At 40.1% G+C, this 14259-nt stretch overlaps 1 protein-coding gene across 5 annotated transcripts in view; it reads left to right on the top strand.

Moving 5' to 3' along the window:
* LOC122863594 (membrane-associated guanylate kinase, WW and PDZ domain-containing protein 3) overlaps positions 1-14259 on the top strand; it is a 121542-nt gene that overhangs the window by 76711 nt on the left and 30572 nt on the right. For all 5 annotated transcript variants that reach the window (XM_044170210.1, XM_044170219.1, XM_044170238.1 and 2 more), the window contains exons 2-3: positions 4226-4342; positions 12092-12211. In XM_044170210.1, coding sequence (XP_044026145.1) covers positions 4226-4342; positions 12092-12211 — 237 coding nt within the window. The remainder of the gene's footprint in view (positions 1-4225; positions 4343-12091; positions 12212-14259) is intronic.

The following is a 14259-nucleotide window of genomic DNA, read 5'->3' as shown; positions in this document are numbered from 1 at the left end:
CCCATGGGTGACCTTGTTCTTTTCTGACACATCCTCTACCGTCACTTTGTGTGAAAATGACAAGGTAGCAGAGGAGAGCAGAGGATCTTCGGAAGGGAAGCAACAGCTTGATTTAAAGGGAACCGTCCATTTGATAAGTCTAATCTCATCCAATTTGGAGGAAGCCTGAGAATACAGCTCACGAAATAAGTGACAGGAAATAAATTAGGGACCATTTCCTGCCATCACATTGCAGTATAGTGGAATTAAATGAATAATGAAAAAAGACAGACATTGTAAAAGTTGAGAAAAGAGAGAAACTAAGCAAATTTTAAAGAAAAGAAATGTGACAGAAATGAGACCAAATTTCCCCCCTTATGATTTTCTATTGTTAAAAGACAGTTACTGTACAGTATGTTAATCTTGGCTGGCTGTAGAGAAATAACCTACAAGTGAGTGGATGGCTAATTGGGCACAATAGAGGCCATTGAATCCCCGTCACAGAAAAATTAGGCCTGCTACAATAGCAGTGTTATCTGTGGGGAGGAGAATGGGAAACTCTGATGTGACAGTCTCACTAACAGTCTCTGACAGGACCCAGGAAGCCACACTGTAGCACTGTACTTGTACCACAGTGAACAGATCAGAGCAGTGTGTGTGTCTGTGTGTGCGTGCATACTTTTTTTTTCTTTTATTCATACAGTGAAGTGTGACTGAGCATGCTTGCTTTACTGTCTTACAGTCAGACACATTCACACCTGGTAGCTCTACTGTACAGTCACAAACATCTACTGCTGGGGACTGTTGGCTACTGTTGAGGCATGATGTGGGCATGTGCGTGAATTACTGAGAGCACTTGACTACTGTAAGAAGATGTTACCATTCTTTCATCATCAAAGAGAGAGTTTCATCATCACAAATGCACAGTTTTTAGCCTGCAATTAAGGTTCAATATATAAAGTAATATTTGATGTGATTGGCTCGCACTCAGGGAGATTTTCAGAACAAGAAAAGATCAAAAACTAGTCAAGTTTATTTGTAAACCCCAAAATCACATGCAACGTCTCAATGGGCTTTACAGGCCCACAACATCAATGATTCCTGACCCAACTCGAGCTCTCAAACAGCTAAAAAGAAAATCCTAGCACTTCAGGAAGAAAAACAAAAGGAAGACACCTAAGGGAGGAAATTCAAAGACATTTACAAAAAAGTAACCAAGCCGTAGCCAAAATGGTTTGGTGCTGCTGCTAAAACTGAACCTTAGGGCCGCAATCACCCCAAACAAAAATGGCAGACCTTAGAATTTATTTTAACAAACTAACAAGTAACTCTCATGTAACATATATACTGTCCATGAACTAACATCAGTATTAAACTGGGCACTATTTGCAGAAAGTGGCCATGAGCGAATCTTGTGGCACCCTCCTCAAGAAAGCCTGTGTGATGGATAGATATGGTGTCCAGGTCTGTATGGCCATATCTCGCCCAAATTCAGGTCAGCACACATGGGCCATTTCTGGTCCAAATGCGGCTAAATGTGCCAACTCTCAGCCTAAATCGGACCAGCTAGCATGGCAGGTGTTCTTTTGTGACTCATTTCTGATTTTTGTGTCGCACCCTTTCTCCCCTTGCTTTTTCATGGCTCAGGATTTGCTATTTTCCGAGTTTTGTACCGCATATTTGAGGCTGAAGTATCTGCATCCATGCAAGAAGTCCAGAAAGAAGAAGAAAAAGGCAGCTTTCACTTTCACTCACTCACATACAGTACACGTATCTTTGTTGCTGTTGCTATTATTAACTATTATTGTTGCCATATTAACAGCAAATACTATGCCTCAATGCATTCTGACCATCACTGAAAGGCCACTTGACAGGTTGATAGGTGGTGTTTAGCTTTGGGTAAACCCAGGATAACCAACAAATTGATTATGTTAAATTTATGTAATTTATTGTGGGTTTAATTGCCAAAAAATTGGCGCGCTGTGGCTTTAAGCCAAGTTTATTTTACTGATTTTAGGCTAACTTTGTTGAATCCTCCTTTGGATGCTACGTCACTAGGCTTTAGAAAGCATATGGAGCAAATGTAGTTTGTAACGGCCTTGTTTCCCTATCAATTCCCTTGTGTGTCTGCTGAATTTGAACAAAAAGGATATTCTGGGAGAGTTTTGAGATGAAGTTGCCAGATTGGGCCTTGGTTCCCCAGTCTCAGTCTGTTTGTCTGCTAGACCAGCTGTGATGCAGCCCTCTTTGGAGAGGCAGACAGAGAACATGCAACCTTTATTCTGAAAAGCCAGGCCCGCCGGGATGACGGCTCCTAAAACGGCGTCAGATGGCAGCGAGGCCTGTGGACATGAGGGGCATTTTGATGTGAGTCAACAACAGCCTCTAAAACTTGGAGCGAGAGTAAGTTTAGAGCACAAAATAATAGGATCGCTGTGGTGTCACAATAATGGCCCGTGTTGGTTTCTGTCACGAGTTGAACAGGAAAAGAGAATTTGAGGGTTGAGAAAGCTTGCTGAAATATTCCCAGAGCTCATCATTATTCTATCACCCCTCTGTAGTCAAGTACATCTCCCCTCTCTATTAGCACATACAGTACATCTACAGTATTACAAGATCATCTTTAGTCCTGTTGATTGGTATTCATTGCAATGCAGAGAGGAGTCCTGCTGAGCAGAGTTTGGTCTGTGTGTGCAACAGAGAGGGAAAGAGAGACAGAGAGAGAATAGCAGAGAGAAATGGGGAAAAAGTGATTACTTCTCTGTAGTCAAACTGTTTCAAAGCCTACTCTTCCCCCGTCTGTCAAGAGATGAGGCTCACGCTGAAACTGAGGGCAGGCAGACACCGAAGATCTCTTCCTGTTTTCCAAACTCCTCATCATGTTCTTTTAGAGAAAAACTTTTTTCCCTGCTTGTGTATGACGACTCTGAAGTCTTCCTCTGCCTCAAACTTTGCATGAACTTCCTTTGTTTTTACAAAGGCTTCTGGGAGTTGAGAGCAAAGGCGAAATCTTTTCAGATTTTCTTATGAAAATCTCTGGCGCCTCACTTTTGAGGTTGTGGCATTGCATATCTGGTGAAAAGTTTTTGAGGCTTATGTGAGATTGTTGAAACTGTAAAGACAGTCGAATGTGAACATGGCATCCATCATCTGTCACTTAGCAGTTTGGATTTCAGATGAATGAAGGCAGTGATGGCAATGTATTCAGCTCAGTCCAGTTTGTTCGTGGTATTTTTAACGAGCTGTCTTCACTCAGTATGCAAAATAATCAGAAAAGCATTCTAGTAGAGCGTTGTGCTACCTTCTCCACAACACATTTTCAAATGTTTCTAGGCCAAATATCCCTCTGTAACTTCTCTCATACCCTAAATTTCCATTTACCTTTAATGATTGAAGTGGATTTAACAGAGGAGATCAGAGTTTAAAAATCTGTTTAACCTTCATCCTCCCCCTCAGTTATCAAACTGGAATTAAAAGGTGAACCAATAAGGATTTAGGTTCTCAGCTAGAAAGAACAGGTGGTCATACATACTGTACATACAGGCATATACTGTATGTGTAATTCTATGGATAATATTGCAACTATGAGTGGAAACCTTTTTAAAAATATATATACATATTCTGACCCCTGAGTTTTGAGTTTATCCAAAGGGCTTTGAGAGGGTTTCATTAATTTGACCTCATCCAATCAGGAAGGTGCTTATGAGGACTGTCACACAGTCTGAAAAAATACACTTGTACTCGGAGCATTACATTTTTGATTAGAATGGTGATGGTTTTAACACTGGATAACTGGGGCCTACTAAAACTGACTGCTGACCTCTGCTCTTTCATAGAAAAAAATGTCAAATGACCAGCTATATTCTATGTTTTCTATTAATGTCACTTGGACCACCTTTAATATGTCCTCATGGAATAAATAAAATTGTATTGAACTAAATTTAACTGAATATATTTATTTTGCAATGATGTAGAAATTCAGTAAAATTCCTCATAAATTAATCTATTATATGATATGCACTCAATATATATAAAAATACTGAAATTAAACATATACGCAATAAAAAGTGTAACCGATTTGTCAAGTAGAAAAACAGTTGATATAGTTCTATGGTATTGATCATTTTGTAACGGTACATGTTGGACAAAGTACACTTGGATAGATTTCCTTTTAGACATAAACCCTTCAGAGAGTGCACCACTATCTTTTTATTGACCCTTCGTGCCTCTGCCTCTGTTGTTGCAGGTAAAGTATTGAACACGGACTTGCGCCACTACCTCAGTCTGCAGTTTCAGAAGGGCTCGCTGGACCACAAGCTCCAACAGATCATACGGGACAACCTCTACCTACGCACCATCCCCTGTAAGTACACTATACAGGACTGCATACGTAACTCTCATTGACTACACTCAAAAGCACCTGCAAGCACAAAGCAAACCAGGAATGTACAGTATGACCTACTTTCTGTGCACATATACTTTTATCTGAAGCATCTTATGGGAACAACGAGGATATTCTTTATGCATCACACAGCTGAAAATCCAACCCACTACAAGCAGTGTTAATGTGTTCCCTTTCTATTAAACTACACAGGACTGTATATACACACCACACTCACAAACACACACATACTTACTGCACTCACAGATTGTCATCCTCTCACAGCTCTCTGTCACACACTCTACAAAACACACACACTTCAGTGTCACCATAGCAACCCGACCAAGGACATCTCTCTTACCCCCATGTAACTTATTTTCTTCTGTACCATATCATCACAGTGATCAAAGTCATATTTTCCATAAATAACCCTGCGTTTTCCCTTTGCTGCTCTGCTTTCCCTTGCTGACATTCTGCTCAGTGGGGCCGTCACCAACTATTATTCTTTGTTGAAATCAGTAATGGAGTGGTAAATAAAAAGGTTGGTGCTGTAGACTGCCAAGAACCACTGCAAAGAACAGCAGCTGTATGCGTTTTCAGAGTAATGGTAATTCATACCTAATGGAAATGTCCATTGATTGCAATGTTTTTTTAAATCAAATATTAATATTGCAAAACAGCTGTTGATTTAATAGGCTTTAGAATTGCTGCATAAAATAGCACCCTTTATCACTGCAAAGAATGGAAATGGAAATTTTATGATGTCACAGTAACACTACCATACTTGGAGTGGATATGCACAATTTGCTTTTGCCACGCAGACAAAAACCTTGTATGTAAAATGTCACTTTCCAGGAACCGCCCCTGTATTTCCTTTCCTTTTTTTTTAGATTATTCAGAAGGTTTTATAAGCTTAAATATTGTAATCTTTTAATTGAAAGCATGAAAATTACTGAAATGAGAGTGACAAGGCTGTTAGTACAGTAAAGGTGCAAATTAATATCCTGATTAAGGTTTGTGTGGATTACAGAAATGCAGGTTATCTGCCACAATGGTGCAAATGCCTCCAAATTTAGAAATAAAGATATATTTTCTTGACCATTTTCAAGATAACAGCATCTGTTTACTGCTACTGTAATTTATACTCTGAGTTTCCATTTATCCACAAAGATGATTCTCATCTTTAAAAAGCTAGATAATTTCTGTTTCATTTATTATAGGGGGCTGAACAACTATCTGATTTTAAGATGTCTCCTCTCTGATACATTCCCTCCAAAAGTGATGCTGTTTGATGTTTAAAGAGATACTGCACTGCATTTGTAAAGAAGTAATCAACAGGAGACGTAACTATGACTCAGGATCTGCAATTCTGAAACTGTGATGATGTTCACACGGATAGTTTGGCCTAAATATTTACCATGTCCTGTTGAAGACTGACTCTGCTCAGAGAAGCACCATAATTGAGTGTAGTCAAGGTTTTAGTCACATGCAGTGCTCCTGAGGCGATGACAGACTCTTAGGCACAGCACTGTCACAAACAAGCAGCATCTCTGCTTTCTACCTCCCAAGGGCTAGAAGTTGCTCTGTCTTGTTCAGAGGGGACGTACAGGCACAAGTGTGACTTTTTCAGAAAGTAAGCTGCTTACCTTTCATGTATATTTAATTTCTTTGTTTGTTTGTTTTTTGTCTGTTTGTTTTTTTTGGTCTCAGAGGGGGAGGACTAATGTTCTTACAGCCCCCCCACCACTACACTACTTCTTTTTCTTTTCTTTCTTCCCTTCTTGGTCTGTTTCGTTGTCACTGTCTGTCATCCCTTCATTTACTCACTCTCCCTCTTTCTTTCATATACCTGTCAGTCACTGAGCTTTGCTGTTTTCTGGGCAGTTGAGTTCAACTTGAATTGTTATTGAATTTTTCTTTTCAAAGCTCAGTTGCACTTGGAGTATCTCAGGTGAGTTACAGTGGACGGACAGAAGATGATTATAGAGTTTTACAAAACTCATGCCATCAGTGATTTCTCTTTCAAGGACATCCTGACCTGCACACACACGCCCACTTGCACTGCTTTCTCTCACCCACACTCACCTGTACACACACCCCGATCTTAACTACCACTGCGAATATGGCTTTCTATTTTTTTCATGTACAATAGTGGCGGTCGTAGAGGTTTTACGGCCCGTAACCACCATTCATCATCAGCAGCCAGTGGGCTCGCTGCATGAGTCTGACTCTCTAATCCCCGGCTTGAATTACTGTCTTAATGAGCAAGAAACCAGGACTCGCACAGTGACGGCACCTCCATCATTCACTCGCTCGCTTTCAGTCTTCCATCCTTCACCCTCTCGGTTTCACTTTGGCTCTTTCTCTGTTTCAATTATCCATGCCTCCCTTTTTTAAACTTGGTTTTCTCAGTTTTCCTTTCTGTTTGCAGCTTTCTTCATGTTTGAGTTAATTTTGATTACACATCAAGTATAAAAATAGAAAGAAATTAGAAAAGCAAAGACAATTTTTTAATTAGTTGGATTGACCTCTGTAATAAGCAGCAAACAAAACAGATTAAATAATCACATACATCTGCAGTTTTTCTTTCTTTTTCAAATATTTTAATGTTTAAATGAAAAAGCTAAGCTATAATGTAACATGTATTAACATCTCAAATTAGGTGCATTAAGAAGGTCCTTATATAGATTTCATCTGATCCAGAGCAGTAGTTGGTCACAGATTGAGCCCTACCAGTAATTACATTAACATACAGTATACACATATTTCCTCCAAAATATTTAGAATATTTCCACATGCAAAGTTTAAAATCCGAACATCAGCTCTATTTGGGAGCATCATTTCAGTGTGCGGGCACCTTGGTCAAGAATTGTAAATAACAATCTAATATCTACATGCATTTCCTGGTCCATTTAGTATTATACTTGCTTCTGTAGACACCTGGCAAAACGGACATTAACCACAGTGGACTGCAGTGCAATGCAGCCATAAGACAAGGTGCTTGTTGAGTAATAGGCTTGTCTGTTTCTTTTTCTCAACTCCCAAAACTCACTCTCTCCTGCACTTACTGCAGTTATTTTGCTCTAGCAGCTTCACCTAATCTTTTTGGCACTGAAACTTTCTCATTCTGGGAAATCAATACATGGGTTAGAAGTATACAAGGCAGTTTGAGGGAGTAGTGGTACGCCACAAAATTAGGAATTACAATACAAAACTATTTCTTCAATCTGTTGAACTTCACAAATTGATGATAAATAAGCATTTCTGAGGGTGGATTTATACCCAAAATGTGTGTGACAAGCACGTAGACAGCAAGAGGATTAGCAGAGGCAGTTTGAGTCACTGTGCCAATAGTCCACTTTACTTAACTACCAGCCACACTGCTGTACTCTCATACAACTGCAGATGATCTCTGCTGTCCTGTTTGTGTGTCCTACCAACAGCACGGGGTCAGTTCTGCTGAGCCGCAGTACTTTGGGGCCATAATCAAAGCATTAGTTTTTAGGCCAGTTATGAAACCTAAAACAGGAATGTTCAAGTTAAAAAGAAAGAAGGAAAGAAAGTAGAAAGACAGGCAGTGAGTGTGGTTTATAATGCAGGGATAGGAGAGAAAGTGAGGAGCAGAGAGACAAAGAGAGCAAGGTCTTTACTATCCATGTGTGGTAAATCCCTGTCTCCATCACTGGGTCTTGGGACGGCGTTTATCTCATTTGGACTCTTATAACAAAGCTGGAGTTGGTTTTCAAGAGCTCTGGAGAGGGCAAAAGGAGGATTTTTCTAAGAGGACGGAGAGCTCAGGGTCACACACAGTCCCTCAACTCCCCATTGAGATCAGAGATGGGCAGAAAGAGTTTGATCTCACACAAACTCTCATTCTCACTCATGCACACACACGCACGCACACTACACTGGTGTAGGTAAACATGCACAGGGACGAATTGGTGCATGTCATGGACACATACAGCTGTACTCTGTGACCTTTCTGCCTGCTTAGTTGCAACCACTTCAGCAGCATATTCCTTCTTCTCCCTCTCCTCCTCAGTTGATTGTTATTATATTTTAGGATAAAAGAATAATGGCAGAATGTTGATATATAAGATGTTTTTTAGTTCTTGTTAAATGTCAATAGCTATACTCTATTTCACATCACGACAACAGCACTGCAAGCTATATGACTTAAAAGCAAACACACCCCACAAAAGGACCAAAAGACTTTGGCTTTGTAATGATCCTCTTTCCTCTCTCATTCCCTCTTTCTTCCTCACCATTTCAACAGCTAAGCCCTAAGCCATCTTCTTTTTGAAGTACCAACATAAAACTATGCACGAAATCACCATGTTAAATTTATGACCTGCCATTTCTGACTGACTACCTCTGATGTTCCCATCGTGACATCCTCTCAGTCCAGACGGTTTGAAAAATAGGTCCCAGCAGTGCACAGGCGTGAGACCTTGCAAGACTAAAGTGACAATTTGTTTCAGTCCAGGATAGACAAACACACACACAGACACATGTAAACACTTGGCTTTAACCACTGTGCATGGCCATGAAATTAAAGGAATAATTGGACATTTTGGGAAATACGCTTATTTGCTTTATTGCCAAGAGTCATTTGAGAGGATCGATACCACTCTTATGGTCCAGTCCAGTAATTAAATAGCTACAGCCAGCAGATGCTTAGCTTATTTTAACATAAAGACTGGAAACAGAGGGAAACAGGCTCTGTCCAAAGGTAACAAAATCATCTCTAAAGCGCACTAATTACCACATTATTTCTCATTTGTTTAATCTGTACTAAAACTGTAAAAATTACGTTTTGGTTTATACGGGGGGTTATGTGCCGGACTATTTCTTGGGAGAGCTCATAGTGAATTACTGGAGTCTTACTCTCATTGTGGGGTTGCCAGGCAACCAGCGGCAACTCTGAATTGTTCTTTTTACACTTTGGTTTTTGCACAGATTAAACAAACAAGATACAGTATAACATGTTTGGTTGGTGAGCTTTAAAGGTGCTAATATGCAGATTTAATCCTTTACATCTTTATGCTAAACTAAGCTAATAGGCTGCTGGCTCTAGATACATATTTACTGTTCCGACAAGATAGTGGTATTGATCCTGTGATCTAACTCTAGGCAAGAAAATGATTAAGTGTATTTCCCAAAATGTTGAAATATTATAATACTGTAACATGCTCTCCTTTCCCAGCACTGTACAATCCAAATACATTCCCTGCTGTATTAAGCAACACTGTATAACTTTGTATTCTGACAGAAAATCTTTGTTTTCTTTGATAAAGCCTCTCTACATCCACACTCCTCTTGTCTGGTTTAATTAACTGCATGTATTGACTGCACCTTTTTCAACATACACTGTGTGTATGAGTGTTTTGTTTGAAAGACCAGCTTCCAACAGTTTATTTGAAGCAATATCCAAAGTGTCAACACCTGTATTGAAAAGGAAAGTATGACAGGATGTTACAAAGTTCTGCTCTAAAAGATTTGCTGCTTTCACTCAGATGTACTCTCAAAGCTCAGAGAGCCCTCATTATATTGTCTGCGACTGATCCACAATAAGAAGCTTATGGTATATATCAGTTGTGACATTCGGGATGATGGCTCGGGGAGATTTTTGGCAGGTAGATAACTGTGGCTCATGTAATTGGGCTACAGGGGACACTTTTGAGTGACCAAAGCCGGCAACGGCAGGCACACAAGTTGGTAATGAGAAGCTGCAGAAGCTGGCATTCTCACACACGATGCAAAGTCAACTGCTTTTGGTAACGCAAACTGTGGTATCAAGGCGCACTGTGGAAGGAAGTTTTTCTGTTGTTTCTTTTTCTTTTTCAAACTGTGCTTTTACTCCTCTGCTTGGCTACAGAGAAGCTGTCACAGTCCAATTAAGTGAGAAAATCTAAGAGTAGAAAAACAAAAGGGAATGGCAACATAAAGTTACTTAATAGGCCATTGAGCCACCGCATCCTGCACACCGGCTTCACTGGTAATTGGCGCAGTGTCAAGAAATCTACAAAGAACATGTAACAACATAATTCAATGAGATCACATCATAGTTGTACTAGAATATGCCATTTAAGGTTGTTTCAATGCAACAGATGTATACACTTATCAAACACATCAGCATATGGCCTTAATCTATAATTAATACAAAACACAGTTGCTCTTTGTTGCTGCCACTGTGTGTTGTTGCTGTTGTACACAGGGTCAAATTGCTTCAATGTGCGAAAGCGTGTTCAGTCATTAAACTCTGATCCTGATGCATAATCTGGTTCTGACTCATCTCAAAGCAAGTCATTCCTGGCTTCAGTTGATAATCTTTTCTATGTGTAGTTTGTATCTTCTCTCTGTTTGCATCTCCTCCCTGTGCCGCTGCAGGGCTCCTCAGTGTGCTCTCATTTCCTCCGACAATGAAGTCAGGCTGATTTGAAATTTGAAATTGCCTGTTTTTATGAATGTAAATGATTATTTACGTTAGCCCCTGCGATCGACTGGTGGCCTGCCCAGGTGTTTCTCAGCCTTCCTCCTACCCGCACCCCACTGTCCTCCCCACGGCCCTGAAAAGGATTCTGATCTGAAGAATGAATCTACTCCATAACCATGGGTGACAGTAAATTTAGGTGACAGAGATTGCCATGGAATGTAGCACTGATGATTGGTTCAGGCTGGCTGCTTTGTTCATGCAATAAATATCTGCTGTCCTGCCTTCCGTTCAGCTGAGGTTATTTCTATAGAGTTTACAAGTTTGATGACATGCCACCTAATTAGCCTTGAATGCAAAAGTTACATAGTCCTATTATTTATTCATGGAATATAGTTTACATAATCCTCATGCTATTGTAGTAATTTGGTGTCCATTTGTACCATGTGGATATTCATCCTGGAAGGAAAAAACCTCCTATCTTTATTGAAATAGACTGTGGCTTCACCACAGGAGCAAAATCTGTACTCAGAATGGCCTCCTGTCATTTGCATTGACGCTGCCCTCTGTGGGACTGAGTGAACCTAAACCACACCAGGAGGTTACGAAACCCATTGCTTCCATCATATTTCATATCCCTGATTTACTCAGCTGTTTTCTTCATTTCAGTTGTAGCCAGTACATATATCAAGAAGCTCCCAATAATAACGTGTTAGCAGAAGCTGCAGTTACTCATAGAGGATTAAAGGAATTATGCCCCTAGTGCTCCACAGTACTTCATCAATTATCCATCTTTCACAGGATGGCACCATGGTCTTTTGGGGTTTTCATTCCAAAATGAGATATCTACCCTTTTGAAAAATGTGCTGGAGTCTTTTATAGAGATAAATCACAAAAACACTGTTACAAACTGGATCCTCTGTATCTTATGAATCATGAATAAGGAAAGTCAGTTGATTAGCCACACTCATTATGCATAATATCTTGGTGCTACACAGTAAGAATGTGTTCAATAACAAACTGGAGCTGAATGATTGTATTTTGCTTTTGTTGTGTAAAAACCTTGAAAGTGTTTGTATTTCAGCTGATGAATTCAGTTTAGAACCTGTGAGCTGAGAAAACTCAGCTCAGAAAAATGTTTTCAAAAGCATTGCATGATGCAACGCCATCAATGTCTCTCAAAAGTTATCTCCAACAGCAACATTTTCTACACTCCTGTCATATCTACACGTGCCTGCACTTGGCTCTCTTATCTAAAACATGTTTATGCATTTTTCTTTTCTTTTTGTTTTTTCCAGGCACTACACGGCTTCCTCGAGAGGGGGAGGTGCCAGGAGTGGACTACAACTTTATCAGTGTTGGAGACTTCAGGATCCTGGAGGAGAGTGGACTTCTACTGGAGAGTGGGACCTATGATGGTAGGTATCACCACAGTGTTAAAAATATGAGAAACCTGTGTGTGTGTGTGTGTGTGTGTGTGTGTGTGTGTGTGTGTGTGTGTGGTTGCATGCATTCATGTACACGATTCACACTGACAGCTCTCTATAATAGAGTGAGTGTAAGCGCGATATTCACAGTCATTATGACTTACAGCCTGCCATAGTGAAATGTGACAAGCGGAACGAAATGTATTGATCAGTGAAACATGATTAAAGACTTGTTGGAAGTGACAGATTAGCAGCGATACTCGCAGCCCTTCAGATAAACTTCACTATTCAGTTTCTACACACTGTGTGTAGAATGGGCCACTGCGGGATGAAGTATTTAGACTTTATATTTAAACAGAAATGGAAACTGTAGAAATCAGGACAAGGTTGTAACTTTTTTTTTCAGCAGGGATTCAAATAAACCTTACATTTAACAAAGAATAAATGCTTTACCAGCAAGCTTTTTAGAACCAGACATAACCAGCGAGGATGACAGTTGTGGTATGCAGGTGCAGGTGCTAATCAGTGAATTACAGGGCCGTAGCCACCATTGTGATTCGGTATTGCAAATGTAAAAGTGTTACAAGCTACGTCTACATACACGCAAAAGAAAGGAAGGAGCAGGCTCTACTTGTTTATATTAAGTCTCTTGAATTCTACCAGCCAGGAGCAAAAATCCATTGAATTATAGGGTGACAATTACAAATCTTGTAATCTTCTTACATTTTTCTTTTTATTAAATCATTAGCAACAGTGTAATTACACACACAGAAGTTTCAGGCTCTGCCTTCTGAAATTTGTCAGTGCTTACACTATGTGTGAATTCACAATCACATTTGAGGTGTGTTTGTCTTCAAAATTTTACGTAATTGATGTTTTTTATGTGCACATGCGTGTGTGTAATGCAAGCATACATTTTTTATTTGTCAGTGCATAGGATGTACTTCCCTCTGTGTGTTTATGGGTCTGTGCCAGCACGTCTTTGTATACAGTAGATATTCACACAATAGAGTGTGAGCATGCAAGCAGCTGTAGCACCTGATGGTGACCTTATGTAAACCAGTCAACCTGCTGATCCCACCGGCTGGCTGCACAGTCACACATCAGGAGGTACCACTTGTGTTCTTACTCTCAAGTCATGCTTTATTCATGGGGATAAACCAGCCTTCCTTCCTTTTCATCCCTCTCTCCTCTCACAGACACAGCCAGTAAACTTTGGCTCATCATAAGCATCCAAAACTTGAACTTGAACTTTTAGAGCTATTTAAAGTACCCCTCCTCTCTACTCTCTGCACTCTTAAAAAAAACTGCTTTTATAAATGTTCATTTGACAACACCTGGCTGCAGTAAACATGTCAGTGGCAAGCGATATTTTACAACAAGTAGACAAGTATGGTCATGTTCTTTCCAGTAAGAAGTTTACATAACGAGGGATATTTTAGCTTGGCGAACAGCTGAATTGCCTAGTATTTACCATTTCTAACACCTTATACTACAAAGGAGCATAAGCACTTGCCCTGCATTGAGAAGTCTTGGAAAGTCAGACGGTCGCAGTGTATTTGTGTCATGAAGGGATTGGAATGGAGGATTTCTCTCACATTGCGCAATGATTATTGCAATAACATGATAATCTTCCTGCTCTCTTTAAGCTCATTCTTTCTTACTGCAAATCCAGGCTGCTGTGAAATGGGAGAGGATTTTTCTAAATGCTTGAAGGGCAACTTCTCGTCGCGTGAATCGACCTTCTCTGCACCATTCTCTCATTCCCATTCAGCTGCATCTCGTGTTTCATATATGATGGAGAATAAAAAGATAAAGTCAAATTGTCATCCAGAGAGAAAGTGCCTCAAGGCTTAGAGTAGCTTCCTATGGGTGTGCACAAGTGTGTTTCTGTGTATTTGTAGAAGTGCATATTCTAATGTGCATTGGTCTTGTTGAGGCAGGTTCTTCCAAAAGTCTCTGATCCCTGTGATAAGGTGTCAGTCCCCCTACCCACCCCTCATCCTCGTAGTACAGTGGCAGCAATGACATTAGACACA

Source organism: Siniperca chuatsi, linkage group LG2 (genome assembly GCF_020085105.1).
Source record: "Siniperca chuatsi isolate FFG_IHB_CAS linkage group LG2, ASM2008510v1, whole genome shotgun sequence".
Taxonomy (NCBI): Eukaryota; Metazoa; Chordata; class Actinopteri; order Centrarchiformes; family Sinipercidae; genus Siniperca; species Siniperca chuatsi.
The sequence above is the reverse complement of the archived record's forward strand: the minus strand, read 5'-3'. Positions and strand labels throughout refer to the sequence as shown.